Below are 22615 nucleotides of genomic sequence, written 5' to 3' on the forward strand. Positions count from 1 at the left end.
AGATAACTGTTTAAAAATATGAATCCGGTTGCAAACAATTTTACATAAAACAGGAATAATCTAATCAGTCTTTTTTAGATATACAGTATTATGTTTAAAATATTGAAGTCTTTCAAGATGATTACTGAACATGAAATGCTAGGCACAGAGATATATAATTTTCATAATCTGTACTAAGCCCTCCCTACTGCAGCAGATGCATGTTGCAGCAGAAAGAACCTAACCCCCGCTACCCAAAAATCAAAAGTCCAGTGGATTTTGAGGGAGGGAATGCACCTCTGTCCCCAGTTAAATAAGTAAATTCTCCCTATCTGAGAGTCCTATTTTCAAAAGTCTCCAGGAAAGAAGATGGCTCAAGATTTTGCCTTTCAAATCCCTCCACATTTCCTTAATTTCTCTCTGTTGGTGTGCCCAGAATTGGGTGTAAATATTTAGGCAATAAAAAAAATCAAATCAGACACCTAAATTTTTCCCCAAATAAGTTTTAAGTTTCTTTTGTAAGTGGCTATCTTTTGTTTCCACACCACCAATGGTAAGACCTGATCTGTGTGTTCCACTGTGGTGTAAAGATTGATGCCAGATCGTCACATCCTGCTGCATTGTTTGCAAGCAAATCAGCCCTTCAGTGGTATTTAGTGAGTGTTTACTGTGTGCGGAGCACTGTACTAAGCACTTTGGAGATTACAGTCCAACAGAATAATAGTGACATTTGTTTGCTCTATGTCAAGCACTGTACTAAATGCTGGGGTGGATACAAGCAAATTAGGTTGGATACAGTTTTGGTTCCAGTGCAGATGAGGTAACTGAGGCATAGTGAAGTGACTTGCCTAAGGGCGCACAGCAGGCAAACGCAGGCCCTTCTATCTCCCAGACCTGTGCTCTATGCATTAGGCTGTGCTGCTTTTCAGACATGTTTGCATTTAAGGATAGACTCCTGCTGGGGAAATGGATTTGTCCCATGTAAAGCTGTCCCCATTGTTGAGTGACTTCTCAGGATCCTGATCCTTACAAAGTCTTTACTTCGGAGAATAGCGTCCCTCCCAGTTGGTGAGCACTCAGCTAATTGTTCCACTGCAGTGCTCTCCCAACATCACACCATGGCATTGAATCGTTTGAGACTTTGCGTTTCGAATAGTTCACTTTGCCCTCCTTGCTTTCCGTGTCCTCACTCAGTTTACCGTCCAAGAGGCTCTCAGGTGTCCTGTTGGAATCCATTCTTCTCAGCTCTCAGAACTGATGCTGAGAGCATTGCTTTAATGCTGGTGAGCAGACTCATTCCAGGACCTTGTAGTTGGTTGGCTTGTCTTGCCATTGATGTGGTGCTTCAGTTCGTTAAGGGCAGGGAATGTGTCTGCTCATTCTGTTGTATTGTACTGTCCATGAATAATTTCACATAGCATAGAATAATAATGATTGGAGTACTTTTTAAGTGCTTATTACATTACAAGCATCATACTAAATGCTAGGGTAAATACCAGATAATCAATTTGGACATAGTCCCAGTCCCACATGGGGCACACAAGGTAAATAGGAGGAAGAACAGATACTGAATCCCCATTACAGATGAGGAAACAGGCCTAGAGAAGGGAAGTGACTTGCCTAAGGTCACACAGCAAACAATTGGCAGAGTCAGGATTAGAACCCTGGTCTTCTGACTCCCAGCCACTTACTCTTTCCACTTGACCATGCAGCGTGCTTAGTGGAAAGAGCACAGGCTGGGAGTCAGAGGTCAAGGGTTCTAATCCTGGCTCCGCCACTTGTCTGCTGTGTGACCTTGGGCAAGTCACTTAACTTCTCTGTGCCTCAGTTCCCTCATCTATAAAATGGGGATTAAGACTATGAGCCCCGTATGGGACAACCTGATTTCACTGTATCTACCCCATCGCTAAGAATAGTGCTTGGCACATAGTAAGCGCTTAACAAATGCCATTATTATTATTATTATTATTATTCTCTAAGTGAGGTTATCCTTGAAGGAAGGAAGGATCATGACCCCATTTTGGCCATGACCCAGATGAGAACTTCCCCTCACTCTCCCTTGACAATTGCAGATTGTTTTGTGGGATGACCCTGTGACTTGGTATCAGTAAATATGATCCTAGGCTTCTATTGAGCACTTACTGTGTGCAGAACACTGTACTGAATGCTTGGGAGAGTACGTACAGTAATAAACAAACACATTCCTCACTTAGCTTGGCTTAACCATGTTGCCTTCTTAGCATTAATTCCGTAGCGTAGGAGTTGTAAATTTAGGACTCATCCCTAAAGCAGCTCATATGCTATTGTCATTCCCTCTATCACCCATTTTTTTTTCAGTAAGTGAGCATACCTAACCTCAAAGACAGGATTCACAAATAATTACATAATATATACAGTTACAGCTAATATATGGCATTCAAATTATAAGTATATTATAGGATCTAATATAGTGTAGTTATATATTATATAATTAGTGACATGGAATCACTCAAAAGTCATTTCCACTGACCTTTGTACTATTTTGTATGTTTACATTTCACATCTGAATTTTTTGGTGGAAGAATGAGCTCCTTTGACTCAACACACATTTCTGCCGTCCCATTTTTCATATTATCAAACTTGAATGTTTGAGGTTCAGTGATCACTTTATTGGAGGATCTAATGCTTCTCTTGCTCAATAAACATGGCTGAGAGATTGTTCAATCTGTGCTGAGCTCTGTACTAAGCGTATGGGAGAGTACAGTGCAACAGAGTTGGTAGACATGTTGCCTGCAGGCAGGGAGCTAAATCTAGAGGAGAATGCTGACAAGAGAAGGTGAATGATAAAATGTAAAAAATTTTGTGACAATATCACTTCTTTGCCAACAGAAACTGGATCTGCAATAACGGCATCGTGCATCGGTTTGGGGAATACTAAAACCCCTCCCCCAGGACAGGCTGGGAAACCTGTCCCCGGATACAACGGTAAGCGATGATTATGTATTCCAACTAGACATTTGAAATGGGGACAAAAAAGTATAGATCATTAGAAATTCAATCTCATTTGTTATTCTTTGTTTACTGACACAATTATCAGCTTTATAGGTTGAAACACTATGATTACCAATCATCACTCCCGTAAGGAAAAGTATTTCATTGTGAAGTACTGTGGGCTCTGTTCCACATAGTTCTCTTCACGTTTGAGGCATAGTCTAAATCGCATCAATACAACTATCTTTGATTCCATCAACTGTAGCCTTGTTTGTGTTTATTATGGGCAAATGGTGTCTTTTTTGTTGGCTTTGGGGAATTGAGAAACAGCTCTGCAACTGCCCAATTTCCTCATCCTTGGAGGAATTACATGGAAAGAGAGGGCAAGAAGTCAAGGAAAAAGGCACTTTAAACAGAGTGCTTAATTTAACTCAGTCCACTCTCCACATCTACTTGGATGGTTCTATTAGCTTTTTATTAGTCAATCAGTTATTGAGTACTTACTGAATGTAGATCACTACTAAGCCCTTGGAAGAATACAATATGAGTTAGTCGACGTGTTCCCTGCCCACAGAGACAGACATTAAAGTAAATAAATAAATGAGACAGAGGGAGGGGTAAATAAAGGATGAAAAACCAAATGCAAAGGTGATGCAGAAGGGAGTGGGAGAAGAGAAGATAAGGGCTTAGTAGGGAAGGCCTTTTGGAGGAGAAGTGCTTTTAATAAGGCTTTGAAGGTAGGGAGAGAAATCGTCTCTTGGATATGAAAAGGGAGGGCACTCCAGGCCAGAGGCGGGATGTGGGTGAAGGCAAGGAGGTGTGATAGGTGAGACTGAGGTACAGTGAGTAGGTTGACATTAGAGGAGCAACGTGTGTGCACTGGGTTTATAGTGGGAGAGAAGTGAGGTGAGGTAGGAGGGATCAAGGTGATCAAGTGCTTTAAAGCTTATGGTAAGGCATTTCTGTTTGATGTGGAGGTGAATGGACAACTACTACAGGGTCTTGAGAAATGGGGAAATGTGGACTGACTGTTTTGGTAGAAAAGTAATCTGGGAAGCAGAATGAAGTATGGACTGGAGTGGGGAGAGACAGGAGGCAGAGATGTCATCAAGTAGGCTGTTACAGTAAATAAGGCGGGATAGGAGAGGTGCTTAGAGTAATGTGGTAGCAGTTTGGCTGGAGGGGATAGGGTGGATTTTAGCGAAGTTTTGGAGATTGAACTGACAGGATGGGGCGTCAGATTGAATATGTAGGTTGAATGAGAGAGGAGTCAAGGACAATGCCAAGGTTTGGGGCTTATGAAACAGGAAGGATGGTTGTGGTGTTTGCATTGATTGGAAAATAAGGAGGAGGACAGGGAATTTGAGGAGTTCTGTTTTGGACGTGTTAGGTTTGAGGTGGTGTCAGGACATCCAAGTAGGGATGTTGTGAAGGCAAGAGGAAATATGAGATTTCAGAGGAGGAGATTGATCAGGGCTAGAGATGTAAATTTTGGAGTCATCTCCATAGAGACTGCATAGTTGAAGACTATGAGACTTCATAGTTGAAGCCATGGGAGTGCATGATTTCTTCAAGAGAGTGGGTGTAGATGGAGAACAGAAGGGGACACAGAACTGAGCCTCAAGGGACTCCTGCAATTAAGGGGTGAGAGGTAGAGGAGAAGCCTGTAAGAGACTGAGAATGAGTGTCCAGAGAGATAGGAGACAGTGTGAGGGAAGCCAGAGTTGGATAATGTTTCCAGGAGTAAGGGGTGGTCGACAGTATCGTAAGAAAGCTGAGAGGTCGAGGAGTTTTAAGATGAAAGATTGGATTTGTCAAGAAGGATATATTGGTGACTATGGAAAGGACCATTTTGGTGGAGCCAAAGGCAAGGAAGCCAGGTTGGAGAGGGTTGAGTGGAGGCAGCGGGTCTAGCCAGCTTGTTCAAGGAGTTTGGAGAGGGGAAGGGATTATTACCATAGGGAGCCATTGGCTCAAGGAGGGTTTTGTTTTTTTTTTAGGCTAGGGCAGACGTGAACATGTTTGAAGTCAGTGGGGAAAAAAGCCATTGGAGAGAGAACAGCTGAAGATGGCAGTCAGGGAGAGAAGGAGGGAGGAGCCAAGATGTGTGGGCTTTCTAGCCCACAGATGGTTTCAATTACTCTCCCATGTGCTGTTCTAAGTGCTTGGTACAGTGCTCTGCACACAGTAAGTGCTCAATAAATACAATTGAATGAATGAGTGAATGATCTACAAAGCCTGTATAGTCAATGTGTACTATGGATTGGTTGATTAGATCACTAGATGACCAAAAAAGTTTTCTCCCTTGTATGGGTAAAGGCACTGAAATGGCAGCACCAGGAAGTGGGCTGAGCAGTGAAGTAAGGAGAAAGATTTTTTAACTTCCTAGTTATCTGTGGAACCAGAAAGATTCAAACAGTAGTTCATCATCAATCGTATTTATTGAGCGCTTACTGTGTGCAGAGCACTGTACTAAGCACTTGGGAAGTACAAATTGGCAACATATAGAGACAGTCCCTACCCAACAGTGGGCTCACAGTCTAAAAGGGGGAGACAGAGAACAAAACCAAATATACTAACAAAATAAAATAAATAGAATAGATATGTACAAGTAAAATAAATAAATAAATAAATAGGGTAATAAATATGTACAAACATATATACATATATACAGGTGCAGTGGGGAAGGGAAGGAGGTAAGATGGGGGGGATGGAGAGGGGGACGAAGGGGAGAGGAAGGAAGGGGCTCCATGTTTCCTCGTACACTATGCTCTAAACTCCTATGGTTTTGAAGGCCTGCCTTTCACCACACCAGAGCTGGGAGCAAATGGAGATCAATGTGTTGTACTCTCCCAAGTGCTTAGTACAGTGCTCTGCATACAGTAAATGTTCAATAAATACCATTGATTGATTGAATACAAGGCCAGGAAAAAGTGATAGACCAAGAAAAGGCAGAGTTTAAAGTAAGGAAAACTGGAATGGAGAGTGGAAGAAGCATAGTATCTGGCTACCCCATGAGGAGGCTTGGATTGGTGTCTTCTGAAAATACTCTGTTCTGGGATTACTATATATTTTTCGAATTTACAAGGTACAGGTAGATTTTTTTTAATGTTTTTTTCAGGTGAGGAATTTGATGGGATTTTTACTGAGGATTGGCAATTTGCCTTTTAAATTTTACCAAATTGCTAGGTAATTTAATCATTCCGCCATATACCAAGTTTATTCCAGTGGGGGTACTTAATTTCCATCAGCACCCTCCCTTCAGTCACCCTATTAAGAAAGGAAAAGTTGAAGATTTCCCAATTTGTTATACTTCACCCTGCCACCACCAACTGTTCCTTGAAAGGGCCTCATTCATACTTTCTGGGTTTTCATTTTTCTCAAAACAATCCCCAAATTATTGCCATTCTTATTACATGATTCTCATCTGGTCTCTTTTTAATTTTGCTTTGCAGTTATGATTTTGGATGATAACATGCAAAGAGTGAAGGCTGACACTTTAGGAAATATTGTGGTAAAGTAAGCGAGCTTTCAAGACCTAGTTAAGACTGCCTACTTTAAGGACTTCAAACCGATGGCTGTCACAAATTAAAAATAGAGTGTGAGATGGTGAGGATATTTTTTTCTAATACTGCTCCTGGGAAATGCTGCCATTCCTTACGCACAGCTGTGGCCCTACCCGAGATAAAATATATGTGTGTATACATATTATATATATATATATATATTATATATTGTATATTATAATATATATTATGCACATATATGTGTGTGTATGTATATATATATATATATGTGTATATATATGTATAAAAAAACCCTCTGAAATTTAAGTCCTGTTTCCAGTCAACTCGACCTGCTGTTGCAGAAGTGGATGAGAACAGAGAATGAGTATTCAAACTAGCTATATTGGATCTTGTTGTCCCAGAAATGTTTAATTTATATTAAAGTTTGTCTCCCCCTCTAGAATGTAAACTCACTGTGGGTAGGGTATGTGTCTCTCAACTCTTGTCATATTTTACTCTCCCAGATGTTTTGGATAGTGCTCTGCACACAGTAAGCACTCAATAAGTAAGATTGATTGGTTGCTCTCACATGTCCAATTGCAACACTACTGCTTACGATTGGTGTTCACATTAATTCTTCCACTCAAGAAAACCAAAATTGCAATGGGAAGGGCATGAGTGACCCTGACTGGTCCACTAAAAAGTGCCCCAACCAAGGATAAATCCAGAGTTCTAATTTGGCAGCACCCAAAGAGTCAAACCTAATTTCAGAATAGTATTTCATCAATGCATATGAGTGCACTTTTTTCAACTTCTTTGAATGGAAATATTAGTGAATTTGAAGTCTCCAAATCTGTGAGTATTGAAGTAACGAATGGTCTACTCTTCTTAAAGTGAACAATGCCTTTCTCAGTCAATGTCAGTTCATTTCAGAGAGGTTCCTGGTGGGTTTGAAGGGCTTCTAACTGCAGCTTCCCTTTCTGCCTCTACAGTGACCTACCTTTTTTTCTTACATCAGACAGACACCTGATCATTGGGTTCAAGTCAATGCACCAACTATCCCTTGATCTTTCCGCACTCTTCTTCCTCTACAAGTCAGCTTGTTCTCTTCTCTCTTCAAGCCCTACTGAGAGCTCACTCCTCCCTTCAAAGCCCTACTGAGAGCTCACCTCCTCCAGGAGGCATTCCCAGACTGAGCCCTCTCCTTCCTCTCCCCCTCCTCCTCCTCCCCATCCCCCCCCGCCTTACCTCCTTCCCCTCCCCACAGCACCTGTATATATGTATATATGTTTGTACGTATTTATTACTCTATTTTCTTTGTACATATTTATTCTATTTATTTTATTTTGTTAATATGTTTTGTTTTGTTGTCTGTCTCCCCCTTCTAGACTGTGAGCCCGCTGTTGGGTAGGGACCGTCTCTATATGTTGCCAACTTGTACTTCCCAAGCGCTCGGTACAGTGCTCTGCACACAGTAAGTGCTCAATAAATACAATTGAATGACTGAATGAATGAAGCCTATTATGCATTCCGATTTCCTTGCATGAAATGCCATCTCGCCTCTCTCTGTCCTCTTTGATTGCAGCACCTTGCCCTGAAAGGGCCTGAATATTTCCACCGGCCAACACGTCAGTCCACCCTGCCGGTCAATGTACTATCAAATCGGTTTCCCTTAATGAGCATTATCCTTTGCTAATTGCTCTCTCTTCCATGTAAGGTTGCCTCTTCCCCCGGGTGCCTTTTCAGGACTCTGGAAGAATCAGGAAGCTTTCAAGAATTTGTATTTTCAAAAATATCCAGTAAGAACTGTAAATCATCTACTTGTTAGCTAATTAACTACTATTCATAGCATCTAGTAATAATCTCTTCCTATAAGATTGTTAGATTGATAGCAGTTTTTTAGAGGTTAAAAATATCTATGGGTCTTAATATTTTTTCAGTCTAAAAAAGTTGTATTATTTGTCCCACATTTATCAATGATATGGTTACACCTGTTAGGGGGAGAACATCTACCAATCTATCTTAAAAAAAAATATTTTTAGACTGTCCCATAATAATAATAATTATAATTGTGGTAGTTGTTACTATAAGTCACCATGCAGTCCAAAGGGAGTGTTATGGGAAACAGAAACAGGAGAGGATAGGTGAATTTGTGGTGCAGGGAAGAAGGACGGGAAAGCCACCAAGAGTAAAGGATGGTGTGGTAAGGAAAGGGGTAAGGGAGAAAGGACTGAGGAAGGAATTTTGACTGATGATTGCACATAAAATGGGGCTGGGTGATTTACACTGGGAATGCTCCGAAACCAAAGCCCGCTTTACTGTAGAGTACTATAATATGGAAAGTTTAGAAAATCATCTGTCTTTCACATATTATTGTCACCAGTGTTTAAAAATAAGACATTTAACTTCATACCCTCTTTCTGCTGTTTTAGGGATACTATGATACCATGGATGCTGGTTACATGGATAAAGATGGCTATCTGTATGTTATGTCTCGTGTTGATGATGTGATCAACGTTGCAGGTCACAGGATTTCAGCTGGTGCCATCGAGGAGGTATTAATCTCAGTTTTTAGTTGAAGTGGAAAAAAAAAATCAAAGCATGAAAGGGATAAATTACTGGAGATAGTGTACCCTGGTTTATCTAGTGGGTACTTGATTATTTTTTAAAAGAATCTACTTCTTAAAGAAAAATAGTCATAAAATAAAATACTTTTAATGAAATACGCATGTAGAGTGAAAAATGTCAGGCATAAATGATCACATCACACCCCTTTTTAGATGGATGGAGAGGAGATCCTCATCTTCATGGCAGTTCATCTCATGAATATTCTTTTGCCCTTTGCCCATTTTGTGTGCCGGGTCTGGCAGATAAACAAATGTAGAACAAGAACCGTGGGGTTTTTTTTTGTTCTCTTAATCTGTGTGGATTAAGCATGTTTATTATTGATATTTAAACCTATGTACATTCCATTGGTATTAAGGGATTTTAACTTTTTATTAAATTTGGGAAGCTTATTAGTTGAAATTTACTCTGTAAACACAGGTAATAAATCCATTTAGAGCTATTTAAGTGCACAGGATGAAGTGCTATTTAAATGGGGAATAATGTTAAAGGTGGTGCAATTAACTCTTCAGGGAGGCCAGTAAATACAGAGTTAGATGTTTGGGAAATCTAATATTAAATGATGGGCATATTTATTTTCCTTCATACCTCATTAGAACTGAAAAACTAATTCTGTGGGCTTAGGTTGTTTTTGTTCAATATAAAAGCCAATCTAATTACATTCTGGTAAAAGAAGGCATTTCATTAAACATTTTGTAGGTTCCATATTATGGTTATTTATCCTATTTTAAAATGATTCCTCTTTGATAAAATTCAACAGTGAGATTTTTAGCTGTATTTACTCTGCCCGCTTGGGCTTAAGGCAATTTGCAACCAATTCTGATATTTCCATAATGTCTTGAAAATGCACTTAAACCAAAAATAAAAATTTCCCCCAAATAGTACAAGGACTTTTTGCCTAATGACAAAATAGTGTGGGTTAGAGCTATGCCATTTTACGAATCTCTGACTGAAGACCTGAGATTTACTAGGGTTCATTCTTGCTCGATCTGATTCTCACTCTGGGTTAATTTTTTTTTTTAATGATATTTATTAGGTGCTTACTATGTACCAGGCACTGTACTAAGCACTGGGTCTGTTTATTGTTGTATTGTGCCCTCCCAAGCGCTTAGTACAGTGCTCTGCACACTGTAAACTCTCAATAAATTTGACTGAATGAATACAAGCTAATCCGGTTGGACACAGTCCATATCCCATGTGGGGCTCTCAGTCTTCATCCTCATTTTACAGATGGGGTAACTGAAGCCCTGACAGTTTCTTGTTGTGTGACTTTGGGTAGTCACTTAATTTCTCTTTGCCTCAGTTTCCTCAACTGTAAAATGAGGATTCAAAACCTGTTACCCCCTCGTTCTTAGACTGTAAACCTCATGTGACATTGCATAAGTTTCCATTTCTGGTAATTCCCTCTAGACCATGAACTCGGCCTCTAGACTGTAAACTCGTGGGGAAGGAACATGTCTACCAACTCTGTGGTAGTGTACCACAGTGTAGTGTACCACTCTGTGGTAGTCTCCCTAGTGCTTATAATACAGTGCTCTATACACAGTAAGTGCACAAAAAATACCATAGGGGATGATGGCGGTAATTTCTAGTGCCATCAGTGGCCACTTCAGCCCTTTCCCCAGTCCCTTGGTCCCCTCCAGACTGTGCTGTTTGGTGGCTGTTCTATCATTCTGCTCCTCCCCATCTCATACAAAATATAGTTAGCCCTTCTTAGTGCCTGACCTTAGAAAAATCGGCTACTTGGAATCATTAAGATGTTGTAGGTAGCCTGGAAGCATCTGTGGGAAAATCTTGTCAAGGCCAAGCTCAGCTGTGCTTTATATGAACTGAGGGGAAGGGAGTGGAAAATTGCCTGGGTTAATCAGGAAACCACAAATTATGAGTCAAGTATTGTTAAAACAATTGCAATCTCTCATGGTATTGAATTGGAATGACTCAAAGTGGACCCTTCATATTTGGTTTATAAAGGAAAGATACATGAATTCTCTAATGAGACTCTACAACCAAATATAAAACCTCTGTTGCAAGGCACATATGAAGTCAAAGATGGTATTGTGAAATTGAGCTTCTGATATTGAAACTGCCAGGGGTTTGTATATTTAAAAGTAAATTAATTTTCTGCCTAAATGAATACAGGAATCATTTAGGAGTAAGCAGAAATCATTTAGGGGGATATAAAGAAAAAAAAATGTTGGAAATGAACGTCAAAATAGTTTTCAAATATTCTGAGAGATGACTGCCTTTTGACGATGTTTTTCAGTGCCTCAGAGTTACATTAGTTACCATGATAGGTTTGATGCTGCATCCCAGCCAAAGGCAGAATGTTTTTTTTGAGGGGAGCACCTAGAGAGCAGTGGGAACAGTTGGAACATGCAAATTCAGTTGGAATTTTCTGTTGAGCCTGACAATTTCTTCCACAAAGCCTGAGTGCAGGTCAGCAAGACCACTCCCCATTCCTGCTTGTAGGCAAATACAAAGTATTTGGGGAGGTTTTAGCTATTTGAAGGACTCACATTTGGAGGAAGAGGCATCGGTAGGTTGGAATTTTTTACCTTTTTTAGTTTGGCGGCCTGTGGTCAGTAAGCCCAGGAAATTGTTGTCATGGCTGTTGCAGGCACAGCATCTCAGATTTGCCATCTCAACATCTGCCGTTGTCTTGAGTACCTCTGGGAAAAGCTAGGCTTCTCGCCTGCCTAAACACTTCTGCCCCAGAAACAGTGAGCAAATACGTGTGCCCCAGCAAGCCTACACAAGTCAGTGTTTCCTTTGTTTCATGCCCCCAAGTAAAGCTAAACAATTGAGTTGCCCTAAGCCCGATCTTGACAGCATTTATTTGAGCCTAATTTGTGTACATTTGGCACTGTTCCATAAGATCTCAAGCTTCCTCACAAACCAGTTTTAATGAAGAAAATCATCTCTCTATGTGAAAATTAGCTAAGGAATTTTTCTTCATTATGATTAGTTTTTAGTGGCCCTGGCTTGTTGTAAAAGGATATTCCAAATTCACCAGCATTTTCTAAGAGAAATATGTTCTAAGAGAATATGTTGCATTCAAGTTCCCTGGCATGAAAATAGTAATAATGATCATTCATTCATTCAGTCTTATTTATTGAATGCTTACTGTGTGCAGAGCACTGTACTAAGCGCTTGGGAGGTACAAGGTACGGAGCGGGATTAGAGCCCAGATCTGCCAGTTATCTGCTAACTCTTACCTGCCACTTGGTTTCCGTTCTTTTATGGACTCAGTAAAAGATCACTCAGTGAAATCAATACCTATTTCTTCTCCTGTTTTCATCATAGTCCATTCTTTCCCATGGAACTGTGGCAGACTGTGCTGTTGTTGGCAGAGAAGATCCTTTGAAAGGTCATGTTCCACTAGCGCTTTGTGTTTTGAGGAAAGGTGAGAACTTATCACTGCGCTGTTGACTTGTGCTCATGTATGAATGATTGGCTGGGTTTTCTGCTGCTCACAGTCTGAAATCTCTCACCAGGCATAAGTACTAAAGAGAAAGAAGTTCAGGAACAAATCGTAAAGCACGTGAGACATACTATTGGCCCCGTGGCAGCTTTTCGAAGTGTAGTTTTTGTCAAGCAGTTACCAAAGACCCGTTCAGGCAAGATACCCCGTGCAACCCTTTCTGCCCTTGTAAATGGCAAGCCGTACAAGGTGAGTTGTCCGAGAGCTTCGATGCTTGGTGTGTTTTAATCGGCATCAGTAGATAGGCGACTTAGGAGGCAAAATATTTGTTTAGAAGCAGCATAAGACTTTGGCATGAGAGGATTTCCATTCTGATTACCTAAACAGTGATGGATTTGGGACTAAGTGCAGTAGAGCGATCAGATTATTATTATGTATGTGATTTATATATATATAAGTATATATATAAAAAAATATATATATATATAGGCACAGACACATTCAATATATATATATGTAGATACTGTAGATATGTGTATATATAATACATCAGTGGGTGTGTATATATGCACATATATAGAGATATAATATAGTTCTGTATGTATTCATTCAATCCTACTGAGTGCTTACTGTGTGCAGAGCACTGTACTAAGTGCATATATATGTGTGTGTGTGTGTATATACAAGTATATGGAGATATATAATCACGTAATATTTATTGAGCACTTACTGTGTGCAAAGCACTGTATTAAGAGCTTGGGAGTTAACAATATAACTACAGACACATTCCCTGCCTACAATGAGCTCACAGTCTAGACCTCATACAGCTCACCCTCAAGCCATGTGCCACTGCTGCTTCCAGCACGCTATTTCAGACCCCTATTAGATGTTCCTAATAATAATGATGGCATTTATTAAGCACTTACTATGTGCAAAGCGCTGTTCTAAGTGCTGGGGAGATTACAAGGCAATCAGGTTGTCCCACGGGGGGCTCACAGTTTTAATCCCCATTTTACAGATGAGGTAACTGAGGCCCAGAGAAGTCAAGTGACTTGCCCAAAGTCACACAGCTGACAACTGGCGAAGCCAAATTACCTGAGTCCTGTCCCTGCCTCTTTGCCCCAGGTAGCAGTTAGTCGATTCATTTGTGGCTCGGCCATGGTCCCTCTTGCTATTTGCTGTCAGCCTGGCATGAAGTTCCTCTCTCCCACCCTCAGCCCTTCCCATAGCTTCCTGTCAGCTTTCATGGTCATGTGGGCTTAGTTGCTTTTTCAGCTGTGATGAGACACCACTTACCTATCAAATCACCACTCCTTTCTCCCTTGCTTCACTGAAGGCAACACAGATTTGGGGTGGTTGACGGGGAGAGGGGGTGGGAGAGTGGCTGAATGGGGTTTTCTATCTTATTTGACCCCTCGTTTCCCAGACTTTCTGTGACGCCTCTCCCAAGATCTCGCCAAAATGGAGACCTGGGCCACAAGTAATTGATTGGGAAGAGCCGCTGTGGTAGCGAGGCTAGGGGGTGGGGAAATGGAGCGATGTGGTGATTGGATGTAACATCAGGCAGAGCTTATACACCCTGGGCAGAGAAAGCAGTTACTAACATGATGTTTCTCATTTATTCATTCATTCGTTCAATTGTATTTATTGAGCTCTTACTATGTGCAGAGCACTATATTAAGTGCTTAAAAAGTACAATTCAACAATAAAGCTTCTCCAGATTCTATGTATTATAATTGTAATAGTAATGGTTTTAGTTAGGCACTTACTATGTGACAGGCACTGTACTAAGCACTGGGCTGTATACAAGCAAATCGAGTTGAACGTAGTCCTTGTCCCATGTCGGATTCACAGCCTCAATCTCCATTTTACTGATGAGGTAATTGTGTCATGGAGAAGTGAAGTGACTTGCTCAAGGTCACGCAGCAGACATGTGGTGGAGCTGGGGTTAGGATCCCTGCATGGCCTTCTTACTCCCAAGCCCATGCTCTATCCACTATGTCATGTTGCTTCTACCTGTTGTTTAGATGAACGTTTGCCAAATCTGGTATTTGTATATGATCAATACTGTATTATTGCATTAATATTGTCTGTGACATTGAATCTATAGTAAGGTGCCTCTAATGAAGACACAGAGGCTTTTGGAGGATTGGGACTGTGTTGATGTTTTGTCCATCATTCACTGTGCCATGAAAAGGACTGCTCTTTACGATGTTTTTGAAAACAACATCTCTCTTTACCTACAATGTCTTACTTTGGAAATCTTAAATGATAGTTGTAGTGTTGGTGAAAAGAAAATCAAGACAGCCTCAAATTCAGGTTTTAGGGGAAAGTGGGACAGAAAAATAATAGGTAAATGGAGATGTGAGGAAAGAAGGCAGAGTACTTCAAAGGAATAGAAAGGGACTGGTGAACTAAAGTTGTAATGCCCCTCTATTTCTTTCAGATATCTCCCACCATTGAGGATCCTGATGTGTTTAAACATATAGAAGAGGTGCTGAAGCAGAAGTTATGACAGCTTCACTGTGTGAGGACATTTTTCTGTAACATTATTCCTGAAGCTGAAGGTGGTCCTTTTGTTGTTGTTTTTTTAAAAAAATTATTCTCAAATTACTTACAGGGAGAGATTAGTTCTATTTGAACAAAGCTACTGCAACATTCTGTTTTATATTCGTAGACCCAAATGTTTTAGATATTAAGTAGTCTTTTTTGCAATGAATATTGTGATCAAGTGTGATCCATAAATGGGAAAGTGTTGTGTGGTTGCTTGAAAAAGATCAAATCGTTTTACCTGTGGTTGCAGTTTAAAGTGCTTTGGCCATTGGGAAGGATTGAAAGCTTTCCTTCTGAAAACTGTGATGATGATAATAATCATTAAAATCCTTTATTGTGCTTGCCTATGTTGCTTTCAATGAATGCTTTAGTGTTATCAATATTAGAGTATTATTATGAAATAGAAATGGTTTGAGGGTAAGCCCCTTGGTAATGCTTTCTTAAATTTTGCACCCAATCTTTTTTCAACTGGGTGAGTCAGAACAAAGAGATAAAAGTTACGTTCTTAGGAGCCTTTTTTTTAGCTATCGTCTTGTGCCCAGACAGGTTTTCTTTAAACTTTGACTCACTATTTACGTAGTACATTTTAGCCTATATATTTGAGTTTAGAGGTAATTAGATCCCAACATCTGTTATGAAGCATACACCGAGATGAAAGATCAGGAATTGAATTTCCACTGGGAAGCAAACCTATAAATCTTGATAGCTAAATAGGAGAAAGAAAAACCTTTTTAATTGACAAGAACTGAAAAAAAAGTGATACGCTATAGACCAGGAGATATTTACTTTGTGTTTCTTCCTACTGTCCTGCCAATTTAGGAACCACGGTGACAGTGGCAAGCATTGTATATAGGACTATCTCTGGAGACACTAAGGTCTAAAGACAAAGATAGGAATAAAGTAATGGAAAAAGCAACTGCAGTTTGAAAACAAATAGAATGAGAGTTTAGAGGATTGGTAGAATTCCTGCGCTTTCATCTGCGGGCAAAAAGTGAGAGAGGTGAGCTAAGCATTCATTCAATCAGCGGTATTTATTGTGTGCTTCCTGTGTGCAGAGCACTGTACTAAGTAAGCACAGGGAATGTCCTCATATGGAAAGCAGTAGCAGTGGTGGCAGCAAATGACAATATGAACTGTTGCTACTGATGTTACCATCCTTCTGATTGCCTGAGGTATTTTATGGATCTGAGGAGTAATGATGTCTTCAGTCTCACCCCAGATAAGAAGGGAATTCTGAAGATATGGCAACAACATGCCAGTAGTCACCTCCACATACCTTCCACTTAACAAAGGTGAGGCCCCTTATTGCTTAGAAAAGCTTCCATACCATGAAGACATCACATTTGTTGCAACTCTTTGAAGATGTCACTGCACCAGGACCACGAGAAAAAGAAAAGCACCTGGACTGGAGTTAAGCTGAAAAAATTACACAAGGTTTTTCCCTCAGAATGTGAAAAACTGAGGACTTGGCAGAGAATCTCAAAGAGACCACCCTTATCACAGTCTTCAAGAAGAAAGATGGAAGGCCAAATGTCTGTAATCATTGAGGTATGGCTGGTAAGATACTAACCAAAGCACTTCTTGATGGGCTACCTAAGGATATTGTTGACTTGGAAGTACGAAGAATCAGTGTGGATTCAGATCACAACATGATAGCAGAAATGGTCTTTTCAAACATGTCAGATCAATCAGTTAATCATATTTATTGAGCACTGTACTAAGCTCTTGGGAGTACACAACACAACAGAATTAGCAGACAGGTACATAAAAAGTTCAGGGACTAGCACCAGGAACCCTATATGGTTTTCATAGATCTTATGAATCAATTTGACAAACCAGTAGACCTGGACTCTGGAAATTGCTTAGTAAATTTGGTGGGCCTAAAAATGTCAGTAAAATTCTGAAACTACATCATAACTGCATGGCTGGCTGGGTCGGGAGCTGACAATGCCTCTTCTCTTTCCCATTGGACCCAGTTACGGTGACTTTATTATATGCAGCCATGAAGGAAGAAGCAACCAGACAAATAAAAGTGCTTTCACATCTAGAGAACGTAATTCAAAAACAGTAATTTAGGGGATTGGTAAATTTCCTGTGCTTCATCAAGGGGTAAAATGAGAGACGCAAGTCATTCACCTAGGGGAATGTCCTCATGCAGAAAGCATTTAAGCGCAGAGGACAATTATCTCTATCTAACCTTAACAATCTTGGTGCTTAGAGTGAACTAGGAGTAGTTCTGGGTTTTTTTTTGTTTGTTTGTTTTAGCATGGCAATCTCTCTTCTTCCTTTCTGCTTCCTAAGTTTGAAGGCCTTAGTCTCTAGGGGAATAGGCAGAGGCAAACTGGAAGCTTCTTGTCCATCCTAATTCCTGGGGACTCCCATCCAGCTTAAAGACACTGAGCAAAGCATTGAAAGGCATTTAAAATGTAAACTATATATGTAGACACACAAAACCCAGTGCATAGTACAGTACTTGGCATATAGCAAGATAATCAGGTTGGGCACAGTCCATGTCCCCCTGGGTTTCACAGTCTTAATTCCCATTTTACAGATAAGGTAATTAAGGCCTAGAAAAATTCAGTGATTTGCCCAGGGTTACACAGCAATAAGTGGTGGAGCTGGGATTAGAACTCAGGTCCTGATTCCCAGGCCAGTGTTCTTTCCATTAGGCCACACTACTTTTCTAGTGTTAACTGTATTTCTAGTATTAATGGCTATTTGCATTTTTATTGGTAAATTTAAACAGGCAGTTGGTTTAAATTCTTTGGTGTTTTCAAAAAGTAGGAGTTATTCTTTCCCTTTAGTTACTCTAAATCTGTGTTAAGTTACTGATAAAAATCTACCTATAAATTGTATCATACCAGATACTCACTTCGAACATTTCAGCTAATGTTAAACTGGAAACATTAAATGTCATCACATTACATAAGATTAAAAGTGTTAGATTTCCAAAAATATTTTGGTTTTCAATTTTGTTGAAATAGTAAAATAGTCTGATATCATCTGTCTAGCTTGGCTTAAAATAGCAGTGGAAAAATGAAAAGTCTCTAGCTGAAGAATTCAGTCTTGTGAAATGTTAACACTTGAAAACTTGATTTACCCACAGCTAAAAATCTGTGGTATTATAATGAGTGCCTGCTGAGTGTTACCTTGTAGTAAGCGTTTATGAGGTGGTTCTCCCAGCATTGTGAGTGTATAAATGATAAATGATATAGGAGTTCTGTTCTGGACATATTAAATTTGAGGTGTCTGTACATCTAAGTAGAGATGTCTTGAAGGCAGGAGGAAATACGAGACAGCAGAAAGGGAGGAACATCAGGGCTGGAGATTTAGATTTGGGAATCAGATAAGTATATTGCCCCAGATAAATATGATGTATCAGCTTTAAGAACTTAACATTGTTTCAACCAGCAGAGAGATTTTAGTGTGCAGAAAAAGTATTGGCCATCATGATTATGAAACTGCTCACTTTCACTAAAATGAAATGCTTTGTTATAAAGAACTTGGAACTAAAGGCTCTGTGTTTTAAACTGTTCTCTTGCTTATGTAATTCCTTTCCTTGGAAAATTATTGGCAGTTTTAGATGTGTTTTATGTCGTGCTTTAGATCCATTATATGTTTCGTCATTGGACAGTAGACTTTTGTGGATGTCATATAAGGTAACGTATGATAATGTTGTTCATTTTTTATCAGTCCTAGTTATGCTTGCCTTTTTTTACACCAGTCTGAATAACTAAAAAATTATATAACAAAAGTCTTACAAATGTTTTAATTTGGCAATGAGTCTGGTATTATGAAAATCTGACGCAAACCCAAATGGATAGGCAGAAATAAGAGAGTTCATGCAGCAGGAGGATAGAGTGGAAAATAATTTCAAATGTCACTTTAATCCCTAGTGCCATCTGCTCTGTATGATTCCTCCATCCTCTGGAAGTTATATGAGAATGTGAGTCATTTTGGCTTGACATTTAAAGACAAACTGCTTGATTTGCTAATTTATAATTTTATTCATTCATTCATTCAATCAATCGTATTTATTGAGCACTTACAGTTTGCAGAGCACTGTACTAAGCGCTTGGGTAGTACAAATCGGCAACATATAGAGACGGTCCCTTCCTAACAATGGGTTTACCTCCAAGGGGATGCAGAATGACCTAGCAGTTTTATTGTAAAGTGAATATTAGAAAACTAGAGGCTTTTTTTGTTTGCATATTTTCCCACTCAAATGCTAAACCTAATTTTAACTTTAAATCTCAATACAGAAGGGAGTTGGCACTGCTCAAACTTAGCACACCTCTAATACTTAAATTCAGGGCTCCCTCTGGTGGCTCATTTTAATATCGTAATATCAGATGTGCCTTTTTCTGCCCCCAAGATTATATAATTATTTGGAATTTATCATTAATTCTCCATTCGGGGGATCATCGAGTGAGAATCCAAAAGTGTTACTATGATATGTAGTCAAATTATAAAATTTTTCATATCAAATAATTTCATCCACATAATTAAATGAACCTAAATTATTCATAACAGTGGCTACAAAAGAGATTAACACAGTGCTGGAGTAGGTTTTTTTGTTGGTTTTTTTTTTTATTGACAGTGGGGGAAAAATTCTCACCATTACCTTTTTGACTGAAATCTGTCGAACAAAAAGACAACAAAACAAATGTTTATGTACGTGCAACAATTGCAACTCAAACAGCAGAAAGAAATAACTAAAAGACAGATCTTGAGCTTAGTAAGATCAAGCAGCAAAAACTGAGCAAATAGATAAGTGACAGTATTGAATAGGCTTTACTTTAAAATTTCCCATATAAACAAAGAATAAACAACAGTAACACCACCAAATAAAGCCACAGAACAGTTGTTCTTCTGTATTTTTATACTATATATGTTTATCATTCTGTCTTTCAGTTACTTCCTCTGATAAACTGGACTTCAGTGAAGTCTCAACAAGGCCATCTTGGCTGAAAGCATATAACATTGGCCATGGGTCTGACTAATGCCCCATTACAAGAAAGAAAGAGGAGGGTTTCATTTTTTGTTTGTTTGTTTTGTACGTTAGGAATTTGAGCCTCAGACTCTTTGCAGTGGTGGAGAGTCACTGTCCAATGTTGGCTGGCGATTGAAGATCTTAGAATGAAAATGCAATTCTTAGCGAAGAAGGTCTCTTTCTTGGTCCACAGGTAACAACAGAGTATAAGTTTGTCTTTATAAACCTTTTTAGTACTTGCTTTTGATTCCTGTAAACAGTTTGTTTCACGTTGAAAAAGAGAATGAGCCATCAGTGCTTTTCCGTAGGGTTCTGACATTTCTGATTTGAGTTGAATTCCATCTGGGATCCAGGTCAAATCATTCTCTATTATATCTAATCAGAGGCAGGTGTTCAGCTTTGACAGACTTTGAGGAGGAACATGTTGAAGCTTCTAACTTTGCTAAACATATTCATTAGACTGTTACAATTCAAAAACTGTAAAAATGGTGGAATGGAAAGATACAAACAGGAGTACTGACTTGGAATTGTCAAGTGTTTGCACCCAGACTCCATGAACCATAAATTTTATTTTTTTAAAAATCATATTTATATACATTTACATAAGACTTACACTTTTAAAAGAAACACACTGTAATACATAAATATGTCTAGTATATTACACAATAAAACAGATGGAACAATGTGTAAAATGAATGGCTCCATTTCACAAAAGCATCTAGTGTACATATCTTTTTAATTTTTGTGATGCTTTTAAAAGTGATGTATTTTCAGAATTGTAGTAAATGAAACAATAATTTAGCATGAAAAGATCATAACATTTTTACCTTAATAAACCTTTACTAGTATTTATTTCCCATTGTCCAAGTGGTTTTCACTGCTTCTCTTCTAAGGTGATAGTGCACTTCAGGTGGAGTAGACTGAAAAGATGACATCTAAAGAAACATTTAACAGAGAGTTATCAGTCTTTGTCAATCAACCTGTTCCAGCTCAGCAAACTGCATGAAGTAATGAGGTAAGTAGCCTTAAAGAAACTCTTACCTGAAATGTAAATATCATTAAGTTTTCCACCACAGTTCTTGAATAATGAAAGAGGAAATTGAGTAGGAGTTTGGAACTTAACCACCAGCTCTAAATCACAAATGTCAAGGCATGTTTTTCATCTTTATATCAGCCCAGTAAGTAATTTACTTCTATGCGATGCAGCCTCTGTTTCCTCATCTGTAAAATGGGGATTAAATACCTGTTCTCCCTCAACTGTGGGATGGGGACTGATTTGATTACATCATATCTACTCCAGTGCTTAGCGGTATTTGTTAAGTGCTTACTAAGTGCCAAGAACTGTACTATCACTATTATCATGATGAAGAACCCTATTAAATATATCGTTTTTTAAAAAAATTTTCAGTCGTTGAGGCCTTATAACAGACATCCTTGAGAATTTGGTGGTTGTAATTGCCATGTCACCAAAGACTAGAAAATAGTCTAGCCAAAAAGCCAAAGTGAGATCTTAATCTGGGGAAAATACTCAAACAACTGATTTGCAGTCAACTAGAAGGATAGTGTAGGAACCAATCATAATTGCTGAGAGCAAAATTTGCACTGTAAGTTTAACCAGACTATATCAGTGTCGGGCCACATAAACAAGAATGTAGCAATAAATGCAAATAATCTAGTGCTTACTACAGTGCTTGGCACACAGTAAATGCTTAACAGATACCATTTAATTATCTAGATTACAGGAGAGCTCTTGATGTCATCATCATCATTGTCCAGTTAGGAAAGTAAGGTCTTGACTATACTGCTGGATGGACAGGGAGATAGAGAAAAATTAAGAGTTACAGTGGGCAATGATTAATGGCTTGGCATCAAGCTGGGGGGACATCGTGCTTGTTTTTCCACAGGCATACATTAGCTTGTTGTTATTGCCCTGAGTAAGGGACTCAAAAACCCACTTCTTGAATTTGAAGATGCTATTAAATATACCTGAAAAAAAGGAAAGTTACAGGGACAAGTGCAGTGTCAGATAGTAAACATGAAAAACATACAGAACAAATTAAGAATGAAAAGAGACTAGATAAGTACAAGAAAAGTTGACAAAAGACCAGGGAAGAAGAGATCTTCAAAAGCTGAATATGAATTGGACATACAGTATAACCATTAAAAATGTCCACATGGTATTGGGATGTAATCCTTAAGATCTGGAGAAATGCCACTACTTGGTCAGAGGAATGGTCCATCTGCCACAGTCTTAATGTTTTAGGATGGACCATCTAAATTTCTCTCCTGCAATTCCAACTGGGCTTAGATTTGTCTGACTTTCTCCAAAACTAACTTATTGAACTGTTGCTGTAATGAATTTCAGATACTTACTCCTGCTCCATGAAGAAGTGTTTCCTTTGTTTTGAACCTACCTTTTAGGAATATGGTAAATAACAATTCCATGCTCACCTCTCAACATTTTTTTTCCTGAATTTCAATGATGTCCCTTTTCAATTTGCTTTTTTATCCAGACAAGTCAATTCTTAGTGTAATCTCATAGCAATCCCCCTAATCAGTCCATGGTAA

At 39.1% G+C, this 22615-nt stretch overlaps 2 protein-coding genes across 5 annotated transcripts in view; one reads left to right on the plus strand and one right to left on the minus strand.

Moving 5' to 3' along the window:
- The window catches only part of ACSS3 (acyl-CoA synthetase short chain family member 3), a 98355-nt gene extending 82954 nt beyond the window's left edge, over window positions 1-15401 (plus strand). Inside the window, exons 10-16 of the mRNA XM_038756493.1 lie at window positions 2848-2943; window positions 6405-6468; window positions 8173-8254; window positions 8888-9010; window positions 12384-12483; window positions 12575-12750; window positions 14948-15401. Of these exons, the coding sequence (XP_038612421.1) occupies window positions 2848-2943; window positions 6405-6468; window positions 8173-8254; window positions 8888-9010; window positions 12384-12483; window positions 12575-12750; window positions 14948-15016 (710 nt within the window). The 3' untranslated portion in view covers window positions 15017-15401. The remainder of the gene's footprint in view (window positions 1-2847; window positions 2944-6404; window positions 6469-8172; window positions 8255-8887; window positions 9011-12383; window positions 12484-12574; window positions 12751-14947) is intronic.
- Window positions 15402-18331: 2930 nt separating this feature from the next.
- PPFIA2 (PTPRF interacting protein alpha 2) overlaps window positions 18332-22615 on the minus strand; it is a 455622-nt gene continuing 451338 nt past the window's right edge. For all 4 annotated transcript variants that reach the window (XM_038756973.1, XM_038756972.1, XM_038756975.1 and 1 more), the window contains one exon: window positions 18332-20982. The gene's annotated coding sequence lies outside the window, so the exon portion shown is untranslated. The remainder of the gene's footprint in view (window positions 20983-22615) is intronic.

This window comes from Tachyglossus aculeatus, chromosome 14 (assembly GCF_015852505.1).
Source record: "Tachyglossus aculeatus isolate mTacAcu1 chromosome 14, mTacAcu1.pri, whole genome shotgun sequence".
Taxonomy (NCBI): Eukaryota; Metazoa; Chordata; class Mammalia; order Monotremata; family Tachyglossidae; genus Tachyglossus; species Tachyglossus aculeatus.